This window comes from Mirounga angustirostris, unplaced genomic scaffold (assembly GCF_029215605.1).
Source record: "Mirounga angustirostris isolate CCGP_5_RB_7025 unplaced genomic scaffold, mMirAng1.0.hap1 SCAF_10, whole genome shotgun sequence".
Lineage (NCBI taxonomy): Eukaryota > Metazoa > Chordata > Mammalia > Carnivora > Phocidae > Mirounga > Mirounga angustirostris.
This window is the reverse complement of record NW_026991718.1, coordinates 77,242,357-77,270,103: the sequence shown is the minus strand read 5'-3', so window position 1 is coordinate 77,270,103 and position 27,747 is coordinate 77,242,357. Positions and strand designations below refer to the sequence as shown.

Here is a 27,747-nt window from a genome sequence, read left to right as displayed (position 1 = left end):
TGGCCACACAGCCATCTGCTCTGAGCATCTGTACCAGGGTCATATCTTCTGGTCACCGTGGTTTTGTCCACCTGGTTGCCCAAGCCCAACCTTGGGAGACACCCTGAACACCCACCCCACTTTTTACCGTCCATTAACATAAACTGCGTCTGTCTGGGGATACGTAGTCACCTGGCCTGGGACGCTGCTGGAGGCCGCTGCCTCCGGGCCTGAGCCAGAGAAGGTCTGCCTCTCCCTGCGTCCTTTCGTTGGCTTTGCCCAGAGCCCCTGCAGTTAGCTTTCTCAAAGTCCACATTACCATGATGTTAGCCTGGGGAGAGACCTTAACACCTTGCCATGATCACATTCCCTAGCTTCCATCCACTTTCACATCTTGTATCCTTTGATTCTCAGTTTGCCTCGTCCTGAGACTGTTCCTCTAATGCTCCTTGCTTTCACGTGCCGCCGTGTCTCTGGCCATTTTCTCCACCTGATATTCCTCCTAATGAATGCTTTCTCATTTTCTCTTCAGCACTGCAGCTGGCCCCCTTGTCTGCTCTTCCTGCCACACTGCGTGTGCTTTACTACGTAGCCTTGCTGTGTCGCGGCGTGGTCCTGCGCGTTGGGGAGCGGGATGGGGAAGGCAGAGGGCGATGGCCCTCGGCCATCTCCTGCAGTTGATGTGCGGCCTGTTGCTGGATAGGTGTGGACTCAGTGAATGATGATCTGTTTTCTTTTTCTTAAAACAAGTTGATGCTCTTCATAGTAGTAGGCAGAAGAGAATATTGGTAAGTTTACACTGTAGGTACACAGGATGGATACAATCTGAAAGCTGTCTCTGGAGCGGTTTTCACATTTGGTGTCATTGTTTCTGCGACAAGGCTTGTGTGATAACCCTGACTAATTTTTGCGTGGTTTTGGTGGATAGATGAGTTTCATTATTTTCATATTTGGGTTATATATATAACTTAGCTCACTTCTAGAAATGTACAAAAAATTGGCTGCCTATCCAAGACATCTATTAACCCTTTTACTTGTCCATTATTTAGTTTCTGAGACTGTTGTGTCTAGATTAGGAAAGCATAGGAAATTGACCATCTGCAATAATTTGAAGATAATGACCATCTAAAACATCAACTCATACATGTTTAGAATGGAAGAGGACTTGGGGATCAGCCACCCTAGGACCTTGTAAAATGAAAAGGTGCATCAGAAACAAAGAGCAAATGATCTTTTTCAATTGAGTATAAAAAATTCCGCTCCCTTAAGTATGCGTTAGTGGAATAGCTTCGCAGACCTTCCTCGTAGTGAAACAGCCATAACTGGTGAAAATTATTTAAAAAAAAAATAGAGCAAACGGAGAGACATTACTCATGAACATCTGAATCTGAGTAAGAACATTAAGAGTCTGTGGCCTTTGAGTCCTGACCCACTGCATTTCCCATACTGCCGAGCTCAGTGAGAAGGAAGCTCTATCCTTGGCACTTAGTAGTTCCCATTGTGAGGTGAAGAGCCTGGTCACAGAAACACTGGAAGGACGGGATGGATGGTGCGCGGTCAGGGTGTGGCAGGAGGGGGGCCGCGTGGGGTGTGACCTGGGAAGTCTCGGCCTGTGCCAGGATTTGGGAATTCTAGTCACTCTTCAGTAATTTCTTCCTTCCTTTCCCCCTTCTTTCCTGTCTTTCAATGCTGACCTACCAGGCTGTTGGGTCAAGGACAAAAATTAAATTTCTTGTTTGGAAAGCTGGGTACAGGCCCGTGGTACCAGACGTAAATTTGAAAACATAAACTTAAGTCTCCTTCGCTCTTCTTTTCCCCCCTACCCAGTGCTTCCCGGTGGCAATTCCTTTAAGGATCTGTGTCCTGTCCAGACAGACGTATTCTGTTCAGAAACAAAAAGATAGGAGTGTATTCTTTAAAAACACACAGTCACACACAAGTGATAACATGTTCTACAACCTTTGCTCTGCATCTTTTCACTGACCAAAGTACGTATGTATTACACATGGAAGATGAACATTCCAAAAGGTTGTAACATTTCAGATGCACAGAAAATACAAATAATAATATAATGAGTATCTGTGTGTCTGGCTTAAGGTTTGCCAATTCTGTTGTTCTTCCCTGATATCTTCTGTCCTAAGGTCTGTGGTTATCGTTTGTGTGTATACTTCTACTACACGTGTATGATGTATTCCTGAATACACACTGTTTCTTCACTTGTTAAATTTGAGAGAAATGACGTCCTTCTATAGTCTACAATTTGTTTTCCCTCCCCATCATGAGGTTTCATCCATGTGGATGCATGTATCTATGGCTCATTCATTTTCACTACTGTGTAAATTTCCATGGGTGAATATATCACTGTCTGTTCTCCTGTTTGGTTATAAAGTTTGTTTCCATTTTTTCTGTTGCAAACAATGCTCCTTTGAATAATTCTGCACATGTATGAGAGTTTCTCTGCATTGGGAATGCAAGTAGGTCTTTAGCTGCATTATCTTCTGTTTGCCTTTATTCTTTGTATTCTTTCTTCATTCTTTCAATTGGCTGCCTAGTATTCCCATGTATTATTAACATATCAAAATTTATATAGCCAGTCACCTAATGACGGATGGTTGTTGGCAGTTTTTGCTGCAATATATACTCTTTTTGGACACGTGAGGGTATTTCTGTAGGATAAAATCCTGGGTGAAAGTGTTTTGTTTTGTTTTGTTTCAAGATTTATTTATTTTAGAGAGCGTGTGGGTGAACGCAGGGGGAAGGAGCAGGGGGAGAGAAAGAGTCTTAGCAGATTACCCACAGAGCCCAGATCCCAACACAGGGCTTGATCTCACAACCCTGAGATCATCATAACCTGAGCCAAAACCAAGAGTTGGTCACTTAACTGACTGCACCACCCAGGTGCCCCCTGGGTGAAAGTGTTTTAAAGAGGCCAGTTATATCATTAGGTAATTATCTTTCTAATTAAATGAGCTCATCAGATGATAGTATGATACCTCATTAAAGTGTTGTAAGTTTCACGGTATTTTTCAGCCCTAAATCCCCTGCCTAACTCAATAATTCGGTAATACTTTTTTGTAGCATATACTTCCTACCCCAGTCTAGCCCCAACATGGACATACTTTTATGAAATAACATTATTAATACCTTTTGAATAAAAACATTACTTTGGAAGTTGATATGTTTAATACTACAAGTCTTCTTGGGGCACCTGGGTGGCTCAGTCAAAGATAGGTCATGATCTCAGGGTTGTGAATTGAGCCTGACATGGGGTTCCGCACTCAGCGTGGAGTCTGCTTGTCCTTCTTCCTCTGCCCCTGCCCCCGCTTGCAGGCGTGCATTCTCTCTCTAAAATAAATAAATCTTTAAAAAAAAATATTACAAGTTTTCTCTGGTATGATTTTCAAGTTGAACATACCTTACTAAAAGCCAAATCATTGTTTTGTAAAACTGTAGAATAGACTGCATAATCTGCACACGATAGCCCATGGTCCAGATCTGGCCCACTTCCTGTTGGTTTTTTTCTCCTACTTCCTGTTTTTGCCTAGAATGTTTAATTTTTTTCGTATTTATTTTTAAATGGTTTTAAAAAAAGAACTATATATTGTGACATGTAAAAATTATAACAAATTTAAATTCCAGTGTCCGTAAATAAAGTTTTATTGGCACACAACCATGCTCACTTATTTCTGTACCGTCTGTGCACTTTGATGCTACAAGAGCAGAGACGTTCACGGAGTTGCAGTAGAGACTGAGGTGGTGCTCTGATTGCTTTGAGTGGGCACTCAGTGGGCTACAAATAGCAGTGACGCGTTAATAATTTGACCGTGTTTCAAGTGCCACACATCCCCGCACATCACCGTCCTGTGACATTTTTTAAAAAAATGACCAGTGCCTATAAAAGTGGACTTTGAATGCCAATGCTTTTTAACACTGTGAAAACGTGGACTATTTTGCAAAGTCAGATGGCAGATCGTCGTGTTTATGATGCCGCCATGCAACAGCTGTGCATCATAATGTGAATGCATTACCATCCTGAGCACTCACAGTATTCCCAGCTCACAGGAAAGCAGAGGTCAGGAAATTAGAATATTTAACATGGAGTATTTTGTTACAGCAGAATTTCTTCACAGAAATAAAAAAATTCAAGTGAGGCTGTAACCAAAGTGTGTCAGAGTGACTCCGGTGTTAGCCAAATAAATAAAACCAATTACCGATAGTGAGTTAAATCGTATTTAATTGGAGCAGCCAAAGATACATGTGCAGATAAAATAAACTTATTTAAGATCATCAGGCTTTCAGCAACAACCAACAGCTTGAAGAACTGAGGGCATTGGGAACCATATCAGTCAAAAAACAAAGACTATTGACTAAGTGTTAATAATGCGATATGGTATTTATAGCATATTTTAGGGTAAACTACATGAAAACAAGAGAACACAAGGCAGAAAGATGATAACTAAATGTATATCATTGTAAGACTATTATTAATTGGCAAAATAGAATTTTTTGAAGTCAGACTGATTACTTGAAGTACATTATAATATCTAGAATACCAATAATAATATAAAAATAAATAAATGGATATGTAAAAAAAAAGGGGGGGGTTGGAAAGAGAAAATTAAACCATAGAGTGAAGTTTTCCTCCCTATTGTAATTATAAGACTTACATTTATTTATGTAACAGATACTCACATCTTGGTGGGAAAACAAGTCCCTTCACAGAAGATGAAAAAAATATTGCAAATATTTCATTATGCCGGTTGTTTATTCTTTCTAAAACCCCAACAGTGTCATTTTCCTCAAAATTAATCCTGATTATCACTAAATGTTCTTTGTTGATTCCCAAGTGCTTGACACTCCTTTTTTGTTTTGTTTGTTTTTGTTTTTTTCCTGGTCTTTGTGCATTGGTGTGTGTGAGGGTTTAGATACACTAATGCATTTTGAACCTTTTTGGATGAGGATATTTGCAAGATCACTGTCAGAAATCCTGCTAGTGCAGAATATCTGGAGATATCTCAGTGCACAAAGTCATTATAACAAATACAATTATATGTAGGAAACTGGATCTAGGCCTGCAGTACAAAGAAAGCCTAAAAAATCTTCTTGCACCAAGGTAACACTGGAATAAAAATAGGCTCAATTCTGTCATTTCCATAAAAAAAACAAAGCAAATTATTTCCGCGTCTCTTGATGAGTTGATAGAGGTTCCTGGTACTGCCTGGTTGTTATTTGGAGTCAATGCCAAGGTTGAAGTGACTGAAGCATTGGCCTCTGAAAAGTCTGCATCAAACCAGGTACAGGCAAGAATATTTTCCAACAAGTTGAGAAAACAAAAATTGATACAACCTGAAGTGAAATGTGTTACAATGAATGGTGGTGAAGATATGTATGAAGAAGGCTACGGGGATACATTTACAAAGCTTATGCAAATGTAAGCTTAAGCCAATGGTTATTTATTATTCATCAGGTACTTTACAGGAAACACTTGAATCTGTCATGTATCGTTTTATTGAACCAGCAGCATCAGCAGTGAACTTGATTCACTCATGGACTCTGCCATGATCAGTTCTGTGAATTTTTGTCAGAAATAGGAACTGAACAGTGTGACTTGCTGGACCACACAGCAGTTCTGGGGCTTAGCAGTGATAAATTTTATTGTGAAAAAACAAAACAAAACAAAACAAAAAAACTTTTTTTTAAGCCCAGGAACAAGATTGAAATTTTTTCCCAGTGAGAACTGCCCTTAACCACTATTATCTCTTTGAAAGTTAGTTTTTGCTGCAGACTTGATAATGTTTAATTCAACCTGAAATTACAGGACAAAATAGCACTTCTATGCAAACCTTGTATTTCAGCCAAGTCACTGATGACAGTGATGATTTGAACTCCCAAGTAATATCAGACTAATCAAGCAGCTTCCACCTAACTGGCTTGCAAGTGACTCATTTGCAGTGTGGTGACACATACAAGGCAACTATCAAGGAGAGCCTCATGGAATTCCATAAATACCTTCTACGTGATGAATGTGCTCCATTAGAATCATGTGCTTGTGGACTGATGTATTTCGCAGTATCTAGGCTGTGTGAAATATTCAAGATAAAATACATGGATCCACATGAACAGATGAACATTTACAATAGATTTTTTTTTTTTTTTTTTATAATCAGAGGAGGATCATTTTGAATCCCAGGTAACTGAAATGTTAACCCCACCCCCACCCCAAAAGGAATTCTGTTCTCCTTGATACACCTGCATTAGCAAAAAAACAAAAAACAAACAAAAAAACCCCCAAAAAACAAAAAACAGAAGTACTCCATGGTTGTTCTTATAATTTGAATTTCATCAATAAAAATTTTGTGGAGATTTTTTCTCTTTCCGTGTATAAGTACCAACCTGGTATCTTCACTTTTCCTCTTGGCCCACAAAGCCCAAAATATTTACCATCTGCCCTTTATAAATAAGAAAAGGGTTGCCAGCTCCTGGCTTAGAGAAATGTGGCCAAGAACAAACCCTTTTTTTCTGTCACTTTTTCAATAGCATTTTGTTGTGGTTTTAAGAATATTCCTCACAGCAAGAAAAATTGGATATAGCACATGCAACATTTTTGAAAATTATATTAATCACCATACATTACATCATTTGTTTTTGATGTAGTGTTCTGTGATTCATTGTTTGTGTATAACACCCAGTGCTCCATGCAGTACATGCCCTCTTTAATACCCATCACCAGGCTAACCCATTCCCCCACCCCCCTCCCCTCTAGAACCCTCAGTTTCTCAGAGTCCATAGTTTCTCATGGTTCGTCTCCCCCTCTGATTCCACCCCCCCTTCATTTTTCCTTTCCTATTTTCTTTTTTTAATATATAATGTATTATTTGTTTCAGAGGTACAGGTCTGTGATTCAACAGTCTTACACAATTCACAGCGCTCACCATAGCCCATACCCTCCCCAATGTCTATCCCCCAGCCACCCCATCCCTCCCACCCCCCACCACTCCAGCAACCCTCAGTTTGTTTCCTGAGATTAAGAATTCCTCATATCAGTGAGATCATATGATACATGTCTTTCTCTGATTGACTTATTTCGCTTAGCATAATACCCTTCAGTTCCATCCACGTCGTTGCAAATGGCAAGATTTCATTCCTTTTGATCGCTGCATAATATTCCATCGTGTATATATACTACATCTTCTTTATCCATTCATCTGTTGATGGACATCTTGGCTCTTTCCACAGTTTGGCTATTGTGGACATTGCTGCTATTAACATCGGGGTGCACATACCCCTTTGGATCCCTACATTTGTTTCTTTGGGGTAAATACCCAGTAGTGCAATTGCTGGGTCGTATGGTAGCTCTATTTTCAACTTTTTGAGGAACCTCCATACTCTCTCTTTGCTTAGAGGACCCCTTTCAGTATTTCTTGTAGGGCTGGTTTTGTGTTTGCAAATTCCTTTAGTTCTTGCTTGTCCTGGAAGCTTTTTCTCTCTCCCTCTATTTTCAATGACAGCCTAGCTGGATATAGTAATCTTGCTGCATATTTTTCTCATTTAGTGCTCTGAATATATCATGCCAGTCCTTTCTGGCCTGCCAGGTCTCTGTGGATAGGTCTGTTGCCAATCTAATGTTTCTACCATTGTAGGTTACAGATCTCTTCTCCCGAGCTGCTTTCAGAATTTTCTCTTTGTCTCTGAGACTCGTAAGGTTTACTATTAGATGTCAGGGTATTGACCTATTTTTATTGATTTTGAGGGGGGTTCTCTGTGCCTCCTGGATTTTGATGCCTGTTTCCTTCCCCAAATTAGGGAAGTTCTCTGCTATAATTTGCTCCAATATACCTTCTGCCCCTCTCTCTCTTTCTTCTTCTTCTGGGATCCCAATTATTCTAATATTGTTTCGTCTTATGGTATCACTTATCTCTAGAATTCTGCCCTCGTGATCCAGTAGTTGTTTATCTCTCTTTTTCTCAGCTTCTTTATTTTCCATCATTTGGTCTTCTATATCACTAATTCTCTGTTCTGCCTCATTTATCCTAGCAGTTAGAGCCTCCATTTTTGATTGCACCTCATTAATAGCCTTTTTGATTTCGACTTGGTTAGATTTTAGTTCTTTTATTTCTCCAGAAAGGGTGTCTCTAATATCTTCCACGCTTTTTTCAAGCCCAGCTAGTATCTTTATTTTTTTATTTTTTTATTTTTTTAAAGATTTTATTTATTTATTTGAGACAGAGAGAATGAGAGACAGAGAGCATGAGAGGGAGAAGCAGACTCCCTGCCGAGCAGGGAGCCCGATGCGGGACTCGATCCCGGGACTCCAGGATCATGACCTGAGCCGAAGGCAGTCGCTTAACCAACTGAGCCACCCAGGCGCCCCCAGCTAGTATCTTTATAATCGTCATTCTGAATTCTAGTTCTGACATCGTACTAATGTCCATATTGAGTAGGTCCCTAGCAGTCGGTACTGCCTCTTGTTCTTTTTTTTTGAGGTGATTTTTTTCTGTCTTGTCATTTTGTCCAGAGGAGAATAGATGAATGAGAGAACAAAAATGCTAACAGGGTAACAACGACCACAGAAAAATATATGCTAAACAAATCAGAAGAAACCTACCAGAAAGTAGTCGCTTTTCTGTTCAGAGAGTTGCTGCTATTCTTTTCTTTGATCTCCTGTTGAGTTCATAGGTGTTCAGAATGGTTGGATCCCTATCTAGTTGAATTCTTGGGACCAGACGAAATTTAGGTCTCCTACTCCTCTGCCATCTTGCTCCTCTCCCTAGCACATGCTACCTTTTTATAGAACTTCTTGGTCCTATCCTTAAGGAGAGCTTTTTCAGCTTGTCATTTGTAATGGCAGTTTTCTATTAGAACCTCCTGGAGGAAGTATCACTTCTTAATCCCTTCTAGATGTGATAAGGGAAAGGATACATAAAGATTGAGCCCCTGTTCGAGGCCAACCATTTTATGTATGTCTGAAAGCATTGAAATTTGTTATTACTGACTTAACCCTCAAAGGGTTGGACTGAGTGATGGTACAGAGTATACTTTGGTTAAGTCACATTTTGTTAAAAACCTGCATGTTAAAATATTTTTGATGCAAGAACATATATATATAGATATAGGTATATATATCTATATCTATATAGAATGTTACATTTAATTTGCAGTAAGAAAGAGTATAGCTCTGCCTCTCTTAATAGGTTGCTTCTAATGTAAGCATACACTTCATGAGAAATTTGAACGTTGAATAAAAGTAGAAAGAAGGGGAAAAATTCACCCAGGCCGTGTCTGACGACCTCCACTGGAAGTGTTTTGGTGTTTTTCTTCCCTGTTTTAAGTCTGTGATATTTTATGTGTGCTGATTTCAGCCTACCCAACACATGTTCATTTTTATTTTGAAGGAAAATTTGAGAATGGTGTTGCCGAAGGAATGGTGGATCCCAGTCTAAACCCCATTTCAGCCTTTCGACTTTCAGTTATTCAGAATTCTGCCGTTTGGGCCATTCTTAATGAGGTAAGACAATATGTGCGATCCGTGACACAGCTTAGATGGTATGTTGTTGTTTTGTTTTTTACCACATTTTGATTTCATGCGTAAGGCCTTTATTGTACTTCTTGTTAATTTTGTATTTCAGATTCATATTAAAAAAGTCACCAACTGATCATCTGCTAAGAAACCAGTACATTTTTTCCCTGTGAATTTGTTAATTAAAGATAATTAAGCATGTACTTTTTTTTTTTTTACTTGAACACTACCTCTTGTGAAATCTACTGTAGATAAGATGATTGTCATTTCCACTTGGAAAGTGAACCTCCCATGGATAATTGCATTCATTCGAACCTAAGCTGTCCTCCAATTTTAACTTGACTCAAACATTTTACAGTTATGACAGGCTGTTAATATGACTTGTACTATTTTGGTATTATACTAATACATAAGAGTTGTACATATTGTTACATTCCTTAAATTTGAGAAAAATTAATGTTAAATACATTTTATGAAGGGGGTACTTTTGAAGTTCATTTATTTTACTATTATAGACCCTCTTTTATAGATTATCAGGGATTATATATATATAAATATATAAATATACATAAAAATGTTATGGAGTTAATTTATTAGAAACATTTAAGAAGTACATATTTTTGTGCAGTAAATTTTTGAATCAATACTTTTTTTGAAAAGTTACCTTGCTTTTTTAAGTTCTTTCTATATTTTTCTTTGGAAATGCAAACATTACAAATTAATGCCATTTTTCAAATGCACTGCCATTTAAGAATGATTCTAGATTGATTTCCTAACTGAAGTACTTTTATAATTGCAGTGATTCTGAACAAAATATTTTCAAAGGCATTTGTCATTCCTTAAAGCCAAGATTTTAAAGACCAATGTCCTTCTTGAGGGTTATTTTATTATGCTGTTTATGGTGTAAAAAATCAGTCTGATAAATTTTAATGTGCAGGGGTCATGCATTCAACCCAAATTATCATGGACTCAACTCATTCCCTCTGATGTGTAAAATGACAAACTCTTTTTTCTTTTTAAATCTGTCTTTGATCCATGAGTTAGATGCATTCTCTCTTGTTGATCCTTTTATATCTGCACCCATTTAATGAGTTCTGACAAAATGTTTTCTAGGTAATGTTACTGTTTGAGTCAAAATCATTGAATTTTACAGAAAAAATTGTAATACTGGTTTTTAGGGAGAGGTACTGTAGCAGCTGTATGTTTTTGCAAAATGATTTATTCTGTTGGCATTATGAACTTACAGGTAAATTCATATCTGAAGAGTACTTATTGCTCTTAATCATGCAATTCCAAATGTTATTACTACTGTAAACAAAAATACTATCAGCCTTAGCAATCAGTGATCTTTACAAAAGTCTTTTAAGAAGTTCCAAAATGATCAGCATCAGTTTCGGGGGGTTGCAGGTGGATTCCAGAGAGATGTGCAGAGATTGATCCCCTGAGCTCTCGGACTAGCCAGTGGCTGAGGCCTCCAGGGGCTGGAGGTGCCGGCTAGTTGTCCCTTGCCTAGAGGAGCTTCCCGCGGTTACCCAGGATGCTGAACAAAGAGCTTCCAGAGAGCCTTGTTTTCTGTACAGTATGATGGAGTGAAAAATGTTGGGAAACATGGATAGGGTACAGTTCTTTCCATTACTCCTACTGGAATCATGTCAGTTACTTTCCTTGATTAAAAAGTTACACATTGCCATGAATAATTTTTATGTCCAAGTCTAGTGAAACATTTTTGCTGGGTTTTTTAGATTTCACTTTCTTTAATTTACTTTTTATTTTGTCCTCACATTTCCCTGGCCTGATACCCACAGGCCCATTTCATTTGAAAAGAATGACCTTTCATTATAAAACTTTGGCAGCTGTTGAACATGCTGACTGCTAGACCAGCCAAGTGTCAGGAGGGAAAGCTCTGGGGTGGGTTGAGAAGTCCTCTCATTTCCCTTCCACAGTAGCCCACTCTGATTTGGGGGAGAAGGACCATGCACTGAAGATCAGGGAGGTGACGGTTACCTCCTTGCCTTTAGTGAGGGCTGCTCAGTCTTAAGACTGGTGAGCCGTACTAGCCAGCTTCTTCCTGTTCTGCTCAGTCTCCCCTCCCAGGCTTAGCTCTCCCCTCCTGTTCCTGAGAATACTTTTGAGCCAAATCTCACCCACCTTTCACAGACTCTCTCGTGCACTCCTCCCATGAAGTGTTACCAGTGCCTAGTCATGCCAGGAATAGTGCCTAGCATGTGGCAGGTGCCCAGTCCGGGGCTGGATGAGGGGACCAACTGTCCCAGCCCACACTCCTTTCTTTTCAACTCCCTACGTTCCTTGCCACACATTTACATACGCACTCAGCTGCTGAGTTTTTGGTTGTTCCTGGCGAGTGTGTGTGTATGTGTGCGCACATTCTCCCACCAACCAGGCTTCAAGCTCCTGGGGTAGGCCTGTAACTCATCCTTCCTGTCTATCTTCTGGTGCAGCAGGTGCTCCCCAATCATCTCATTGTTGGTCTATCCCTGCCCCCACTTCCTTTCTAGACCATTAGAAACCGCCATGCTTTCCTCAAGCAAGACACTGTAGGGGTAGCCCTTGAGAGTAGTTGGGTGAAGTCTGGGGACAGAACGGTAGAGGAGGTGAAGAGTACCTGGGACTGAGGGAAGGATATACTTGGCCTCAAGAGGACACTGAACCACTTTTATCAGAATAGGGAGTGGGGACAGTGTCCAGTTGGTGTCCAGTATTTAATTATTACTATATAGACATAAATGAAACCTGGTTTGCATCTGGTATGTATTTCACATAAACTGTCAGACTCTAGAGCCGTGCTGTCCTATACAGTAGCCAGTAGACACATGGTGGCTGTTTAAGTTTAAATTAATAAAACCTTCACCTCCTTAGTCACACTAGCTACAGTTCAAGTGCTCATCAGCCACATGTGGCTCGTGGCCCTCGGACTGGAGGGCACAGATAGAGAACCTTCTGTCCCTGCAGAAGGTTCTGTTGGGACAGCACTGTGTAAGGAGTGCTAATGTGGACACTGGCGAAACCAGAGTAATGAATTCTGACGAGGAGGATAAAAGCAGACATGCAGAATATATCACAGTGCAGATGATGAGTATTGTAGGTGAGAAGGTTGAGGACTGTGTCTGGGATTCTAAGACCCCAGATTTCTGAGTTCTCTAAGTCTCATGTGCTCTTTACACACACACGGGGTCCTACCATGTCGTCAAACAAGAACAGTGGTTTCAGGCAGTGAGATTGAAAAGCTTTTGGAAAAAGTGCGTGTGGATGATCTGGCAGGCAGGCTGTAGACACGTATGTGTATATTAATTCAGCCACAGAGAGGTCTTTGGAAAAGGTACGGCTTTTCAGATCAGGGGTTGCACCAGTAAGTGATCAGAAGGTGTCCTTATCTCAAAGTTTTCTTCAGCAACGTTCTGAAGGCTTCTTTTCGATCTGTTATTGTCACGAAAAGGTGGTCTCCCAACAGTGCTGTCCTCAAAGGCAAGTTTGGTTAATACGGAAACAGCATGTTTGGAGCGATTGCTCTCATTAATGGCATTGTGTATTTGTAGTAGCCAGAATTCTCCAGGTGACCTTCAGGTACCGTAGATGAGATCCTCCCCTTTTGCATGTGGGTGGAAGCCATGAATCTCACCCATAATCATGTTCAGCTAATCTAACCCTGTGAGCCCTTTAAAAGCAGAGTTTTCTTAGGCTGGTAGCATAAGTCAGATTCAAAGCAGGAGGACTCGAGGCACCACTGCTGATTTAAGATGGAGGGGCTGCAGGAGAAGAAATGGCCTGTCAGGAGCTGAGAAACCTCCGCCAACAGCCACGGGACCCAGAACTACAGCCCTACAGCCACAGGAACTTGATCAGTCAACAAACTGAGGGAGCTTGCAACTAGAGTCTTCTCCAGCAGATGAGAGCCCAGCCCCGCCAACACCGTGACTCAAGCCTCGTGAGATCCTATGCAGAGGACTCCAACCAAGCCCGCCCTGACTTCTGGTCTGCAGAACTGTGAGATAATAAATAGGTATTGTTTTAAGCCTCTGAATTCGTGGTGATTTGTTATGCAGCAATAGAGAATGAATATAGTATTTAAAAGAGGTGAGGAGGAAAAGTCTTCCTACTTGATTCCCTATAGTTAGCTTGGAGATGTTAATAACCACGGGAGTCAAGTCTTACACTAGCAAACTTACACCTGGGCCACCGCTGGGGTTTCTCTCCCTGAGAATCTCAAGTAGTCTTGATTGGAAGTTTGTTGCCAAAAACTTGGGAGTATCTTAGCAATGTTTTGTAAAAAAAAAAAAAAAAAAAAAAAACTAGAACAGGATTGTTCTCATTCCAGAACGAGGAACCAGTGTATATGGAATCTTTTTCCTCGGAGAGGTATTACTTTGTGCTGATTTATTCTGCTCTGAGCTTGTTCAGTATATTATTTAAGAACGATGAACAGTGGTACTTTAAATAAGATATTAGGAGAGAAAAAAATTTCTGCCTTTTCGTAGAAATCAGATAATCTACTCTGCATTGAAGAACATACTTTTTTTTTAACCCAAAACTTACTTTATTGTGTAAGAACAGATCAAATCCTGTATGTGCCAACCAAATTTTTGTACTTCGTGGGTGTTTTCCAAAATACTTCTCTCCTTCCAAGCCATTAATGCTAATGAGCTTGTTTTTATTTTGGTTTGTAGATTAATTTTTGTACTTATTTTTACTATATTGCCATACCCTTGATAGAAGAACAGCAGAGAGCTAAAGGGAAGAAAATGAGAGGCTAAGACTGTCAGAAAGTCAGAAATTGGAGTCCAAATCATCTTTGTGTTCTAGGGGAACCCAGATATCCCAGCTCTTTCTTTTATAGAAAAGGAAACTTTTCCAAGCTGTGTAGCATTATTTATAGTGTGTGAAATTTGATAGCTGTACAATTTTAATTATTAATCTTGATATATGCCATGATAACTAGTAGGCTTACTTTATTTCTTTAATGCATGTGAACATACAATGCTGAAGACTACGACCATATTAAAAAAAAATTTGTTATATATATCCCTATCATCAGTACCTATATATAACCTCTTCTTGCCTGAAACACCCCACCTTTTTGGGCACTAACTAGATCATGTTCACGGGAACAAACAGGAAAGAGCTGGCTGTGTGCGTGTGAGCATGTGTATGTGTGTGCATGCATGTGTGTATGCGTGTTAAGAATTTAGAAGACATTGTTCAAGAAAGTAAGCTGGGTATTGAATGGGAAAGCACTTTGTGCCAAGTATCATTCCCGGTGTTGTTCACATTGCAGTAAAAATGTTAATAGTGGTGCTAAAATTGTTCTCCAAATAAGGATTGTTTGTTGTGGGGAATATTTAATGATACTCTTGGACATTAGGGAGGCTACTTTATGTATCACTTGCTCCTAGTTGTTTTTTGGTATTAGAGTCAAAGCTTCGGTACTTTAGTATGATTAGCCTTCCATTATTTGAAATGCTCAGTTTGCTGAAATTGGGTGAAAATACCTTTTGAAGACCTATTTGAGCCTTAAAAATGGCTGATATCGACAGTACTGTAAGATGCTAGGCCAGCAGATTTGATATTTTTCATTTCAGTGAAGACAGAGATGTTTTCTAAGAAAGACTTAGAAATCAGCTGACTGAAAATAATTATGTTTCATTTATGGAATAAAAAACTAACGTGTTTCTCATAAAGAACACTGTTTGGAAAGGTCACGGATGTTTCTGGAAGCACTCCTTAGAGAAGGTGCCTGAGGAATTGCTTTTCCAGGCTGTACCAGATTTTTTTTTTCCTCCTTAAATGTATTGTACATATTTTCCTTAAAATGTTTTCATTGGGTGAATGGGTAGTATCTGTAGTAATATTTTAGGTACCTGTTAAGGTTTTTAAGGGAAGATTATTTATTTTCAAATTTGCTGCTATAATTGAAAACCTAATAACTGGTCCTGTTGACTGTGCCTTTCATTATTGTTGTTTTCTCTGTGCCACAACCGTTTATGTGTTTGGAATAAAGACGTTTAAGAAGCCATGTTGAATTCAAGATTCCTTCTAATAAAAATAGGTAAAAATGAGGAGCAAGTTTTGTTATTATTAGTTTCAACACTGATAAAGTTTACTTAAAACTATTTTTTGGAGAGGTCTAAAAAGAGCCTTCATGTTAAGACACTGATTATCAGTGTTATGCAAGTGTTCAATGTCTATTACGTACACCGAGGAGCCACCATGCGCCTCTTCAATCGAATATATTTTGTTTGGGTTTTATTTTGTTTGGGTTTCCTTTGTATAGAAAATGTTGTAAATGATTTTATGGCCTATAGTACAGTGATTCGCCTTTGAGTTACATTACAGGTCAAGGAGGCTTTTGAAGGTTACACTAGGCAAATGTTTAAAATACACAGCCCATTGAAATGGGGCCAAACTACGTACCTTGTCAGGAACTGATTATCACCATGTTTGAATGAGTAAAATACATGCTTTAGTTTAAAAAATATTTATTATAGAAATGTACATTAATTAGTTTTACGGAATGTACTTGACAATAGCGTTAACGTTATATATTGACTCAAATTTGCAAACTTTACACCCTGAAGATATCTACCAAGATAGTTTATTTACCAGTTTCGGAAGCAGTCGTCACTTCACCAAGACTGCCTTCATTTCACTCTGTACTTGTAGAAGGAACACAGTGTGTGGGTGAAGTTCCATCCTAGCGCTAGTGACAGGCCGTAGAGCAGAATGAGAGGTGCAAATGGATAAAGAAGAATTACTGTATTTTTCAAAAATGGCAATGCTGGAAAAGAAACAAATCAAATAAATTTTTTTAAAAAAGGAAATGTGACTAATGAACTTTCTGAAAGTTTTTACTACAACAGGTGGGGCCAAAAAGCAACGCGGGTTCTGAATCAGTGAGCTACTGCTCTAAAGCCAGAGTCTGTCACGCGCCCTGCTCTTGGGGGTCGCTGCCGCCACCACATCGCAGCTGTGCCCAGGAACCCGGGGTGAGAGGTGAGCAGCAGATTCGAAACTTGAGAAGTGATGACTAAGGGACAGAGGGCACAAATATTGAAAACAGTGGTGGATTTACACAGGGGACTGCCTCAGAAGCCTCTAAGAGTCCAACCTTTAGTCTTGGAGATTTCCCAATACAGGAAGCATGACACCTCCCCTTCACATGAGAGATCAACTAGTAAGTATCCCAGGCTTCAGGAAAGAATAAATCTGTCCCTCAAGTGCCTGCCTGGCTCCGTCAGTAGGGCATGCAACTCTTGAGCTTGGGGGTCGTGAGTTCAAGCCCCACATTGGGTGTGGAGCCTACTTTAAATAAATTTAAAAAATAATAATAAAAAAAATCAGTCTCCAAATATCTAGGTTTCCTTCTTGGTCACTACTTAGTGGGTCCCTACCACATGCATTCTAACCTAAACATATCTCTTCTAGGAAGTCACCAAAGTGAAGCTGAGCTGTACTCAAATTATAGGGAGTTATCAAAAGAGTGCTCAAAAATCCATTTAGAGAAACCACAATGTTGAAGCATGCTAATCACAATTTAAAACTTTCTCAAAATATGTGAAAATTCATAGAAACCTGAACATAATACTTCACAAACACCTCCTCTGGAGAACGGACTCCCTGTGTCCAGAACAAGTGTGGTCCCTGCTGGGGTGAGAACACCTCTGACTAGAGGAGCCAGTCATATTTGAGCACCAGGGGTGTGTATTTACAGGGAGGTCCTAATCATCCAGAGTGACAAGAAAGGACAAGCTGAATTAATATAAAGGTTTCTCATTCATACTAAGAAAAAGAAACTTCTAGCAGGATTTAGCAGTAAATCTGCAAACTACATCCTCAGATCAGTAGAGGTTGGGTCTGATTTGTGACCATCTATAGAACCACACAGTGATCATAAAAACAAAGTGAAGCAAAGGTTTGTAAAGGTTCCTTTACCTATGCAACCATACGTTGGACCCGCTCATGCCCCACACTAATGGGCCACTGGGACCCAGAACCAGAAAGCCAGGGAGAAAAGGAAGTGGGTTGTGGGTTCCTGCAAGTAACTTGGAGATATCAATATGGTTTAATGGGGCTCCTTAAAATTACAAAATTTGTTACATAACAGCCATGCCACTTTCTAGCTGCACGACCAGGGGCAAATTAATTTCTGTGCCCTCATCTGAAAAATGGGGTTAAGTAAACCTAATTGTGAAGCTTAAATGAGATAATTCATCTAAAAGTAAGCTAATTATGTTACTATTACAGCAACGTCCCCCCTCTCCCTGTTATGTCTTCACTCAATCAAAACAATTCATGACTTACCACTGTATCCTAAGAAGGTTACGTAGATATAATAGCCCACTGCCACCAACCACAAGGTATTTCCAACAAAATATCCAATAAATGTGTCTGTCAGGATAACATCTGTGGAAGAGATATGCACACTGAATCTCTTTTTAGTGCATACAATGGTGACTTTTTGATGATCGTTTAAAAAGTAACTGCTACTTACGGTTAATGAAGAAAAGCTGGATAAAATGCAGAATGACTAAGAGAGGATAAAAAGCATTCAGATGCACATCGAAGGCATAGCCCCACTCCACATCATAGTCTCTGCTTTGCCGTTTCACTAAATACTTGTTAGAGATAAACCTGAAGAGCAAAGTTAAAATTTCTTTCATAATACAATAAAGTTAATTCCATATTAAATATTTACTGACTACCTTCTGTTTACCAAGCGGTGAACAAAACAGATCTCTGCCTTCGATCTAGCTGGAGTTGTCAGATGGCATTATGGAGAAAAATTAAGCAGTAAGAAGGACAGAAAATACAAAGTTGAAATGCAGTATTAAATAGGATACTCCTACGAAGGAAACATCTGGGTCAAGACCCAAGGGTGGGGATGGGAATGAGGTGGGGCAGAGCATTCAGGCAGAGGGGAGTCTGGACACAGGAGTGGAGGAGGTGGACGAGTACAGAGGTGGTAGCAGGGGGCTTGGCCTGTTGAGAGGGCTGGGTGAGGAGACCAGTGTGCCTGGAACAAGTGAGAAAAGTAGCAGGAAATGAGGCTGGAGCCTGTAGCCATTTTAAGACCTTTGGACTTTTATTCTCCATAAAATTAGGAGTCCCTGGAGTTCCCAGAAGGGTGTCTGACTCACTACTGTGACTGCTGATCTGAGAACAGACTACAGGGACAAGAGGGGAAACAGAGACACCAGTTGGGAGGCTACTGTGAGAAAGAGCTGAGCAGGGTGGTGGCAGTGGAGGTGCTGACGTGGGGGAAATGAACAGTCAAGAATGACTGAGAGATTTCTGCCTGAAACCAATGGAAGACTGAGCTGCCATGAGCTACCGTGGGTCCGGCTGCAGAAAGAGTGCTTTGGGGCAGTGCAGGAGTCTGGATTTGGACCTATCATGCTGAAGATGCCCGTTAACATGGAGTAAGAAGTATATAAAGTCTGGAATTTAGAGGAGAGGTCGAAAATGGAGATATAAATTCATCCATGTATAGATGATATTTAAGGCCATAGGCCTAAGACCCCTCCCCTCCCCAAAGAACGAATCCAGACACAGAATAGGTCCAAGGCCTAACACCTAATAGGTCACCTCTCCATTAAAAGATCAAGGAATCAAGAGGAACCAGTAAGGGAAGAGCACCAGTGACCTATCTAGCCATAAAAACAATTCTTCAAGCCCCTGTCAGTGTTCTACAGCATGGCCTATGAATTCAGTTAAATGATCGGTGAATGAAAAGTAAAATACCCATGTATCAGAAAACTAGACCTTCAAAGGGAAATAACAAAAAGGATCATTTGTATTATAAACACAACTGCAGAAATTCACTTTTATCTGTGTGATTTCATTTCAAGGATACAGTTAAAATGCTATGCCTACAGTGGAAATAGAAAAATAAGCAAGGGGTAGAACATAGTACAGTACTAATAAAACAGTTCCGTACACAGTTACCTGAAAATACCAAAATAATATAGCTTTGTTTGAACAAACTCTTAACTTACCAAAACATCTTCCATTTTAGCCAAGAACATGTGCCATTAAAAGAACAGAACAAGCATTTAGCTCACTACCCAAGAGCTCCTATTTCATGCTGCTCCCCCCCACTGCTTATCCCTCACATGGGCACTTCTGTCCTCAGTCTGAGTCTTCCCTTGGGAACACAGACATTCCTTCTGGGAGAGCTCAAGACATCTGTGGTTTTCAGCTCCCATCTTCCACATTAATGATGCCAGTCATATCCTCCTCTTGGCCCAGACTGTGGTAGGTTCAGAGTCCTCTACCCCACTGTCTGCTGTACCTTTATTTCCAACAAATCCTCAAGCCCCCAGAACTCAGCACGTCTAACATGGAATGCTTCATCTGCACCTGCCACTCTTCCCTACCCTCGTCAAATCCAATTATCACAGGATGCTCAGGATGTTCTCTGATCCATCTCTCTCCTCTCCTCCTGAGTTCACCGTGCTGTCTGGGCCTGCTCGACTCTTGTGCAGACCCCCACCTCCCTTCCACTCCCCAACCAGCACATGCAAGCTATGCGGTGAAGTATTATAATTATTTCTGAACTGCACTGAAGGCCAAATTCTACCTATCTTCCCTGAGCTGGTGTCACCCCGCGCTACCAGACCCAGTATGCTGCTCCTGACTGCCATGCCTATGCATTTGGTACCAGGAATCAATGATCCCACCTCCCCCAGACACCTCCTCCTGCTGGTTCCTGTGGCACCTCTAGGATGACAGCAACCACATGTCATCATTTCTAACACAATTCACAACACAATGCAACACAATGTAGCTTTTGAGAAATATACCATGTCAGTCATTTCCTTTTTTTTTTTAATAAGTAGGCTCCACATCCAGCATGGAGCCCAACATAGGGCTTGAACTCAAAATCCTGAAATCAAGACCTGAGCTGAGATCAGGAGTTGGACACTTAACCAACTGAACCACCCAGGCGCCCCCCCCGAGTCCTTTTCTATTTAACTGAAACCGTAATATGGACTCACACTAAAGCTGCTAAACTCCGGAATGCCTTGGTTTCTGTGGCCCTCCAGAGTCAATGCGTTCATAGTAGAATGCCTGCTACAACCTATTCCTTTGAAAGCCTTATTTACTGAAATTGTTTCATATGCCATGTTTTTTATAATGAATACATAACTTCTCTTAGTTAGTAGTAGTCTTTTTAAGCCAGATTTTGGAATTCCAAATTACTGACACATAGCATTTACTGACTACCAAGCACATACAACACATATAAGGAGTTACAAATGGAAACAACACACTGGTATCAGAGGTGATAGTCTCAGGACTTTGTTGAAAATATTAATAGCCACTATTTATTGAGCACTTCCTATATGCCAGGTACTTTTCACACCACAATCTTTTCAAATACCTTACAAATTAGATAACTAACTCCATTTTACAAAAGAGACTGGGACTAAGAGTTACAGTAAATGAGCTGGCATTTGAACCTAGGCCTCCCTGTGACTAAAATTTCCACACTGTTTTCTCTGATACACAATGACCATGACCCCTACTCAACCACCAGCCTTTTATGAGCTCACTTGACACATCCACTCCCCTCATCTGGCATGCCAACCATATAAGAGCCTGGATCTATGAGAAAATGGAGAAACCAAATGCTGGAATTAAACACTTCTACTCAGTACACTACCATCGTTAAACCAAACCCAGAAGTGAGACTGCATACCTGTTCAATAAAACCTGTGTGTGTCTCAGCGAAAAGGCACCGAAAGTTCAACAAATCCTTTTTCAAATGTACTTCATTTAATGTCTGATATTCAGAGTAAGATTCCATGAAATAACCCTCTATAGCTTAAACATCTAGAAGTGACCCACTGACAAATACAGGAGAAAACCATGCCATCAGCCAAACAACTTAAGCAGAACTGGCTAACTGCATAACATTTTTGCAAAACCAGAAACTTTGTTAATATGATATAATCATTATTTCAGTTCACTTATTTGCTGCACTCTGACAATACAGACCACCCCTTAGAATATTTTCTGATACAAACAGTGACTTGCTTTCAGGAGACAGGGTCCAAGATGGTGATGGAGGAAGACCCTGAATTCCCCTCCATGGACAAACCAAATCTACACCAACATATAGAGTAATTCCTCTGGAAAAAGAACTGAGGGCTGACTGAACAGCTTCTGCGCAACAAAGGACAGAGGGACCACAAAGAGAACAGAAGAGATGGAGACATAGTAACAATAGGAACCTCACCTGGACACTGCAAACTGCAGAGGGGAGGAACAGAACCAAGGAACCAGGAACAGATTCTACCACCCTAAGGCATGGAAAAAAGCCTCAGTTTCAAAGGGCAACTAGAATTCAAAGGAACCAGCCCTTGAGCGTCTGCCGAACAGCTGGGACTTGAGGAAATAGTCTCCAGTGGTCAGAGGGCTGGCAAGTACCACTGTATATGTTCTCTCCCTCCCCCAAGCCCAACACTGACACACAGATGGGAGTGGGACACAGCCACCCTAGCTGGCCTGGCACTTCACTAAACCCTGGGACCCTAGCCCACATCAGCCCAAGCCCCACTGAGGCACACACAAAAAAGCAGAGGTTTAAAAGACAACTAGGATATAAAAAGAAAACTAACCCTCAGCCAAACGGCCAAGGCCTGTGGGAACACATTCCAGGGCCAAAGGGGCTGGTGAGCACCCTGTTAATGGCCCCCAACTTGCCTGATCACTCAGACTAGAACAGGGTATAACTAACTGGCCAGCACTTTAGGGAGCCCCACACCCCTAGCACACAGCAACTTTAGCTCAATTCTCCTACTAAGGTCCCCACTGTGTAGAGTGCCCTGGGACCACCAGCCTGAGCCCACTTCGACTCCAGCTGGTCCATCAGGGCAATCCCCATGTAGAGTGCCCCAGGACACCCCCAGCCCCGCCCACTTCAGCTTCAGATGTCCCACTAGGGTACACCCTGTGTGGGACACCCAGAGACCCCACTCCAGCCCATGCCCACTACAGCTCCAGCCAGCCAAAGCCAGCAGGCATACACAGTCTGTATGGGACAGTCCTACATAAGACCAATCCTTCAAGACGAGGAAAAGTAGCTGTTCTGCCTAATTCACAGAATCAAATACATAAAATAAAACAAAATAAGGAGGCAGAGGAATATACTCCAAGTGAAAGAACAAGATAAACAATGTACCTGATAAATAGTTCAAAGTAATGGTCAACAAGAAGCTCACCAGACTTGAAACAAGAGAGGGTGAACCTAGTGAGAACTTCAACAGATAGAATATCTAAGAAAGAACCAAGCAGAGCTGAAGAATACAGTCACTGAAATGAAAACAACACTAGAGAGTAACAGCAGCAGATTAAAGGACACAGAAGAACGGATGAGCGATGTGGAAGGCAGGAAATGGAAAGCAACCAAACTGAACAAAAAGAAATAAGAATTAAAAACAAAAATAAGAATAGCTTAAGGAGTCTCTGGGACAATTTCAAGCATATTAACATTTTCATTATAGCGATCCCAGAAGGAGAAGAGAGAAAGGGGCAGAAAACTTACTTGAAAAAATAATTGCTGGAAACTTCTCTAACCAGGGGAAAGAAACAGACATCCAGGTCCAGGAACACCGAGAACCCTAAACAAGATGAACCCATGAAGGCTCACACCAGTGCAAATAATAAATAAAATGTCAAAGATTAAAGATAAAGAGAGAATCTTAATGCAGCAAGAGAAAAACAACTAGTTATATACAAGGAAAGGCCAATAAGGCATGCAGCTGATTTTTCAATAGAACCTTGCAGGCCAGAAGGCATGATATATTCAAAGTGCTGAAAGGAAAAAACATACAACCAAGAATACTCAATCCAGCAAGGTTAACATTCAGAATTGAAGGGGAGAGAGAGTTTCCCAGACAAACAAAAGCTAAAGGAGTTCACCCACCACTAAATTGGCCTTGAAATGTTAAAGGGATCTCTTTAAGCAAGAAAAAAAAAAAAAAAAAGGCCACAATTAAAAGAAAAATGTGAAAAAAATTTCACAAGTAAAAGCAAATATACAGTAAAAGGAGTAGATCACTCACTTACAAAGCTAGTATGAAGCTTAAAAGACAGAAGTAGTAAAACCAATTATATCTAAAAATTAGTTAAAGGACTTAGAAAAAAAGATGGAAAATATGACATAAAACATGGAGGGGGGCATAAAAGTGTAGTGGTTTTAGAATGTATTCCAACTTAAGTGACCATCAACTTCCTAGAAACTGCTATATAAATAGAATGTTATATATGAGCCTCATAGTAAACACAAACCAAACCCTATAATAGAAACACAAAAAATAGAGAAAAGAATCTAAGCACAACACTAAAAAATGGCATCAATTACAAGGAAGAGAATAAGAACAGGAACAGAAGAACTACAAAAACAAGCAAAAAACCAACTAGACAGAAATAAGTACATAACTATGAATAACTACTTTCAATGTAAATGGTCTAAATGCTCCAATCAAAAGACAGGGCATATTGTAAGTCTAGCCACAGCAATCAAACAACAAAAAGAAATAAAAAGGCATCCAAACTGGTAAGGAAGAAGTCAAACTTTCACTCTTTGCAGATGACATAATACTCTGTATAGAAAACCTGAAAGCCTCCACCAAAAAAACTGCTAGAACTGATACATGAATTCAGTAAAGTTGCAGGATACAAAATCAATATACAGAAATTTGTTACATTTCTCTATACCAATAATAAAGTAGCAGAAAGAGAAATTAAGAAAACCCATTTGCAAAAACCCCAAATAATAAAGATACCTAGTAATCAAACAGGTGAAAGACCTCTACTATGAAAACTATAAAACACTGATGAAAGAAACTGAAGACAACACAAAGAAATGGAAAGATATTCCATGTTCATGGATCAGAAGAACAAATATTGTTCAAATACTCACACTATTTTTGTTCATACCAAAGCAATCTACATACTTAATGCAATCTCTATCAAAATACCAACAGCATTTTTTACACAATCCAAAAATCTGAATGGAACCACAAGAGACCCTGAATAGCCGAAGGCATCTGAAAAAAGAAAAACAAAGCTGGAGGTATTACAATTCCAGATTTCAAGTCATACTACCAAGCTGTAGTGATCAAGATAGTAAGACACTGGCACAAAAATAGACACACAGACCAATGCAACAGAATAGAAAACCCAGAAATGAACTCACAACTATATGGTCAATCTTTGACAAAGCTGGAGAAAAAGACAATCTCTTCAACAAATGATGTTGGGAAAACTGGACAGCTATATGTAAAAGAATGAAACTGGACCACTTTCTTTTACCACACAAAAATAAATTCAAAATGTATTAAAGACCTAAATGTTAAGACTTGAAACCATAAAAATCCTAGAAAACATCCAGGCAGTAACTTCTCTGACAATGGCCATAGCAACTTCTTCCTAGATAGGTCTCTTGAGGCAAGGGAACAAAAGCAAAAATAAACTATTGGGACTACATCAAAATAAGAAGCTTCTGCATAGTGAAGGAAACAAAACTAAAAGGCAACCTACTGAATGGGAGATATTTGCAAATGACCTATCCGATAAAGCCAAATATATAGCCATACATATTAGCCAAATATATAAAGAATTCATAAAACTCAACACCCTAAAAATCAATAATCCAATTAAAAAATGGGCCAAAGACGTGAACAGGCATTTTTCCAAAGAAGACATCCAGATGGCCAACAGACAAATGAAAAGATGCTCAACATCGCTCATCACCAGGGAAATGCAAGCCAAAACTACAATGAGATATCACCTCACACCTGTAACAATGGCTAAAATCAACAACACAAGAAACAACAGGTGCTGGCAAGGATGTGGAGAAAAAGGAACCCTCGTGCATTGTTGGTGGGAATGCAAACTGGTGCAGCCACTCTGGAAAACAGTATGGAGGTTCCTCAAAGTTAAAAATAGAGCTACCCTACCATCCAGGAATTGCACTACTAGGTATTTACCAAAACAATACAAGCACTAATTTAAAGGGATACATGCACCCTTATGTTTATAACAGCACTATTTATAACAGCCAAGATACGGAAGCAGCCCAGTGTCCATGGATTGATGGATGGATAAAGAAGATGTGGTGTATATGTATGTGTGTGTGTGTGTATACACACACACACAATGGAATATTATTCAGCCATAAAAAAAGGAATGAAATCTTGCCATTTGCAACAATATGGATGGAGCTAGAGAGTATAATCCTAATGAAAACAGGCCAGAGAAAGACAACATATGATTTCACTCATGTGGAATTTATGAAGCAAAACAAGGAAAAAAAAAAAAAGAGACAGATTAAGAAAAAGACTCTTAATTATAGAGTGCACTTGTGATGAGCACAGGGTGATGTACGGAAGTGTTGAATTACTATACCATACACCTGAAACTAATGTAACACTGTATGATAACAGGAATTAAAATAAAAACTTAAAAAAAAAAAAAAAAAAGAGGCGCCTGGGTGGCTCAGTTGGTTAAGCGACTGCCTTCGGCTTGGGTCATGATCCCAGGGTCCTGGGATGGAGCCCCGCATCAGGCTCCCTGCTCAGTGGAGAGCCTGCTTCTCCCTCTCCCGCTGCCTCTTCCCCTGCTTGTGCTCTCTGTCTCTGACAAATAAACAAATAAAATCTTAAAAAAAAAAAGACAGAGGGCAACTGAATAGGTAAGAAAACAAGACCCAGCTATATGCTGACAAGACTCACTTCAGACCTATAGACACATACAGACTGAAAGTGAAGGGATGGAAAAAGATATTCTATGCAGATGGAAGCCAAAAAAAAAGCCAGAGTAGCAGTACTTCTTTCACACAAAATATGCTTTAAAACAAGGACTGTAACAAGAGACAAAACAAAGCATTACATAATGATAAAGGGTTCCATCCAACAAGAGAATGTAACAATTACAAATATCTATATTTAACCAACATAGGAATACCCAAATACATAAAGCAAATGCTAACAGACATAAACATAGAAATTGATAGTAATACAAAATAGGGGACTTTAACACCCCACTTACATCAACGGATAGATCATCCAGACAGAAAATCAATAAGGAAGGAGAGGCTTTCGACAACATATTAGACATATATATGCAAAATATTCCATCCCACAACAAGAATACACAATCTTTTCAAGTCCATATAAAACATTCTCCAGAACAGATCACATCTGACCCATAAAACAAATCTCAATAAATTTAGGAAGATCGAAATCATATCAAGCATCTTTTCCAACCACCTGGTATGAAACTAGAAATCAATTACAAGAAAAAAAAAACTGGAAAAAAACCACAAATATGTGAAGGCTAAACAGCCTGCTACTAAAATATAACAACAAAACCAAAGAGGAAATAAAAAAATACCTTGAGACAAATGAAAATGGAAAAAAAATGTTCCAAAAATCTGTGGGACACAGCAAAAGCCAGTTCCAAGAAGGAAGTTCTAATAGGCATACCTCAAGAAAAAACAAAAATTTCAAGTAATATAACTTTACACCTGAAGATATGAGAAAAGATGACAAGCAAAACCTAAAGTTAATAGAAGTAAGAAAGTAATAAAAATCAGAGTAAAAAGAAATGAAATAGGAACTGAAAAAATAATAGAACAGATCAATGAAACCAAGAGCTGGTTCTTTGAAAAGATAAATGAAATTGATAGGACACTCAGCTAGAGAAGAAAAGAGACAGAACCCAAATAAATTAAAATCAGAAATGAAAGAGAAGTAACAACCTACACCAGAGAAATACAAAGGATTACAAGAGATTACTATGAAAAGTTATATGACAACAAGTTAGACAACCAAGAAGAAATGGATAAATTCCTAGAAATATACAATCTTCCCAAACTGAACCAGGAAGAAATACAAAATCTGAATATACATATTATTACAAGTAAATGAATTTGAATTGGTAATCAAAATACTCCCAACAAACAAAAGTCCAGGACCAGATGGTTTCATGGGTGAATTCTATGAAACCTAGAGTTAACACCTATTTTCTTAGTTAACACCTATTCTTCTGAAACTATTGCAAAAAATAGAAGAGGAAGGAAAATTTTCAAATCAGTTCTATTAGGCCAGCATTACCCCGGTACCAAAATCAGACACAGACATTACAAAAAAAGGAAAAGTATAGGCTAATATCCTTGATGTACAAAGATCTAAAAATACTCAACAAAGTATTAGCAAACCAAATTCAAT

The 27,747-nt window shown here is 39.6% G+C and overlaps 2 protein-coding genes across 10 annotated transcripts in view; one reads left to right on the top strand and one right to left on the bottom strand.

Annotated features, from left to right (window-relative positions):
- Positions 1-15,568, top strand: part of MGAT4A (alpha-1,3-mannosyl-glycoprotein 4-beta-N-acetylglucosaminyltransferase A) — a 124,237-nt gene extending 108,669 nt beyond the window's left edge. For 5 of the 7 annotated variants that reach the window (XM_064572584.1, XM_064572587.1, XM_064572583.1 and 2 more), the window contains exon 15: positions 9,372-15,568. In XM_064572584.1, coding sequence (XP_064428654.1) covers positions 9,372-9,556 — 185 coding nt within the window. In that variant the 3' untranslated portion in view covers positions 9,557-15,568. The remainder of the gene's footprint in view (positions 1-9,371) is intronic. The other 2 variants (XM_064572589.1, XM_064572588.1) reach the window with 1 other exon arrangement.
- UNC50 (unc-50 inner nuclear membrane RNA binding protein) overlaps positions 1,005-27,747 on the bottom strand; it is a 32,267-nt gene continuing 5,524 nt past the window's right edge. For 2 of the 3 annotated variants that reach the window (XM_045885143.3, XM_045885144.3), the window contains exons 4-6: positions 18,000-18,139; positions 17,810-17,911; positions 15,983-16,286 (exon numbers count right to left, since the gene is read on the bottom strand). In XM_045885143.3, the coding sequence (XP_045741099.1) occupies positions 16,150-16,286; positions 17,810-17,911; positions 18,000-18,139 (379 nt within the window). In that variant the 3' untranslated portion in view covers positions 15,983-16,149. Of the gene's footprint in view, positions 1,862-15,982; positions 16,287-17,809; positions 17,912-17,999; positions 18,140-27,747 lie in introns of those variants that run through there. The other variant, XM_064572591.1, reaches the window with a different exon arrangement.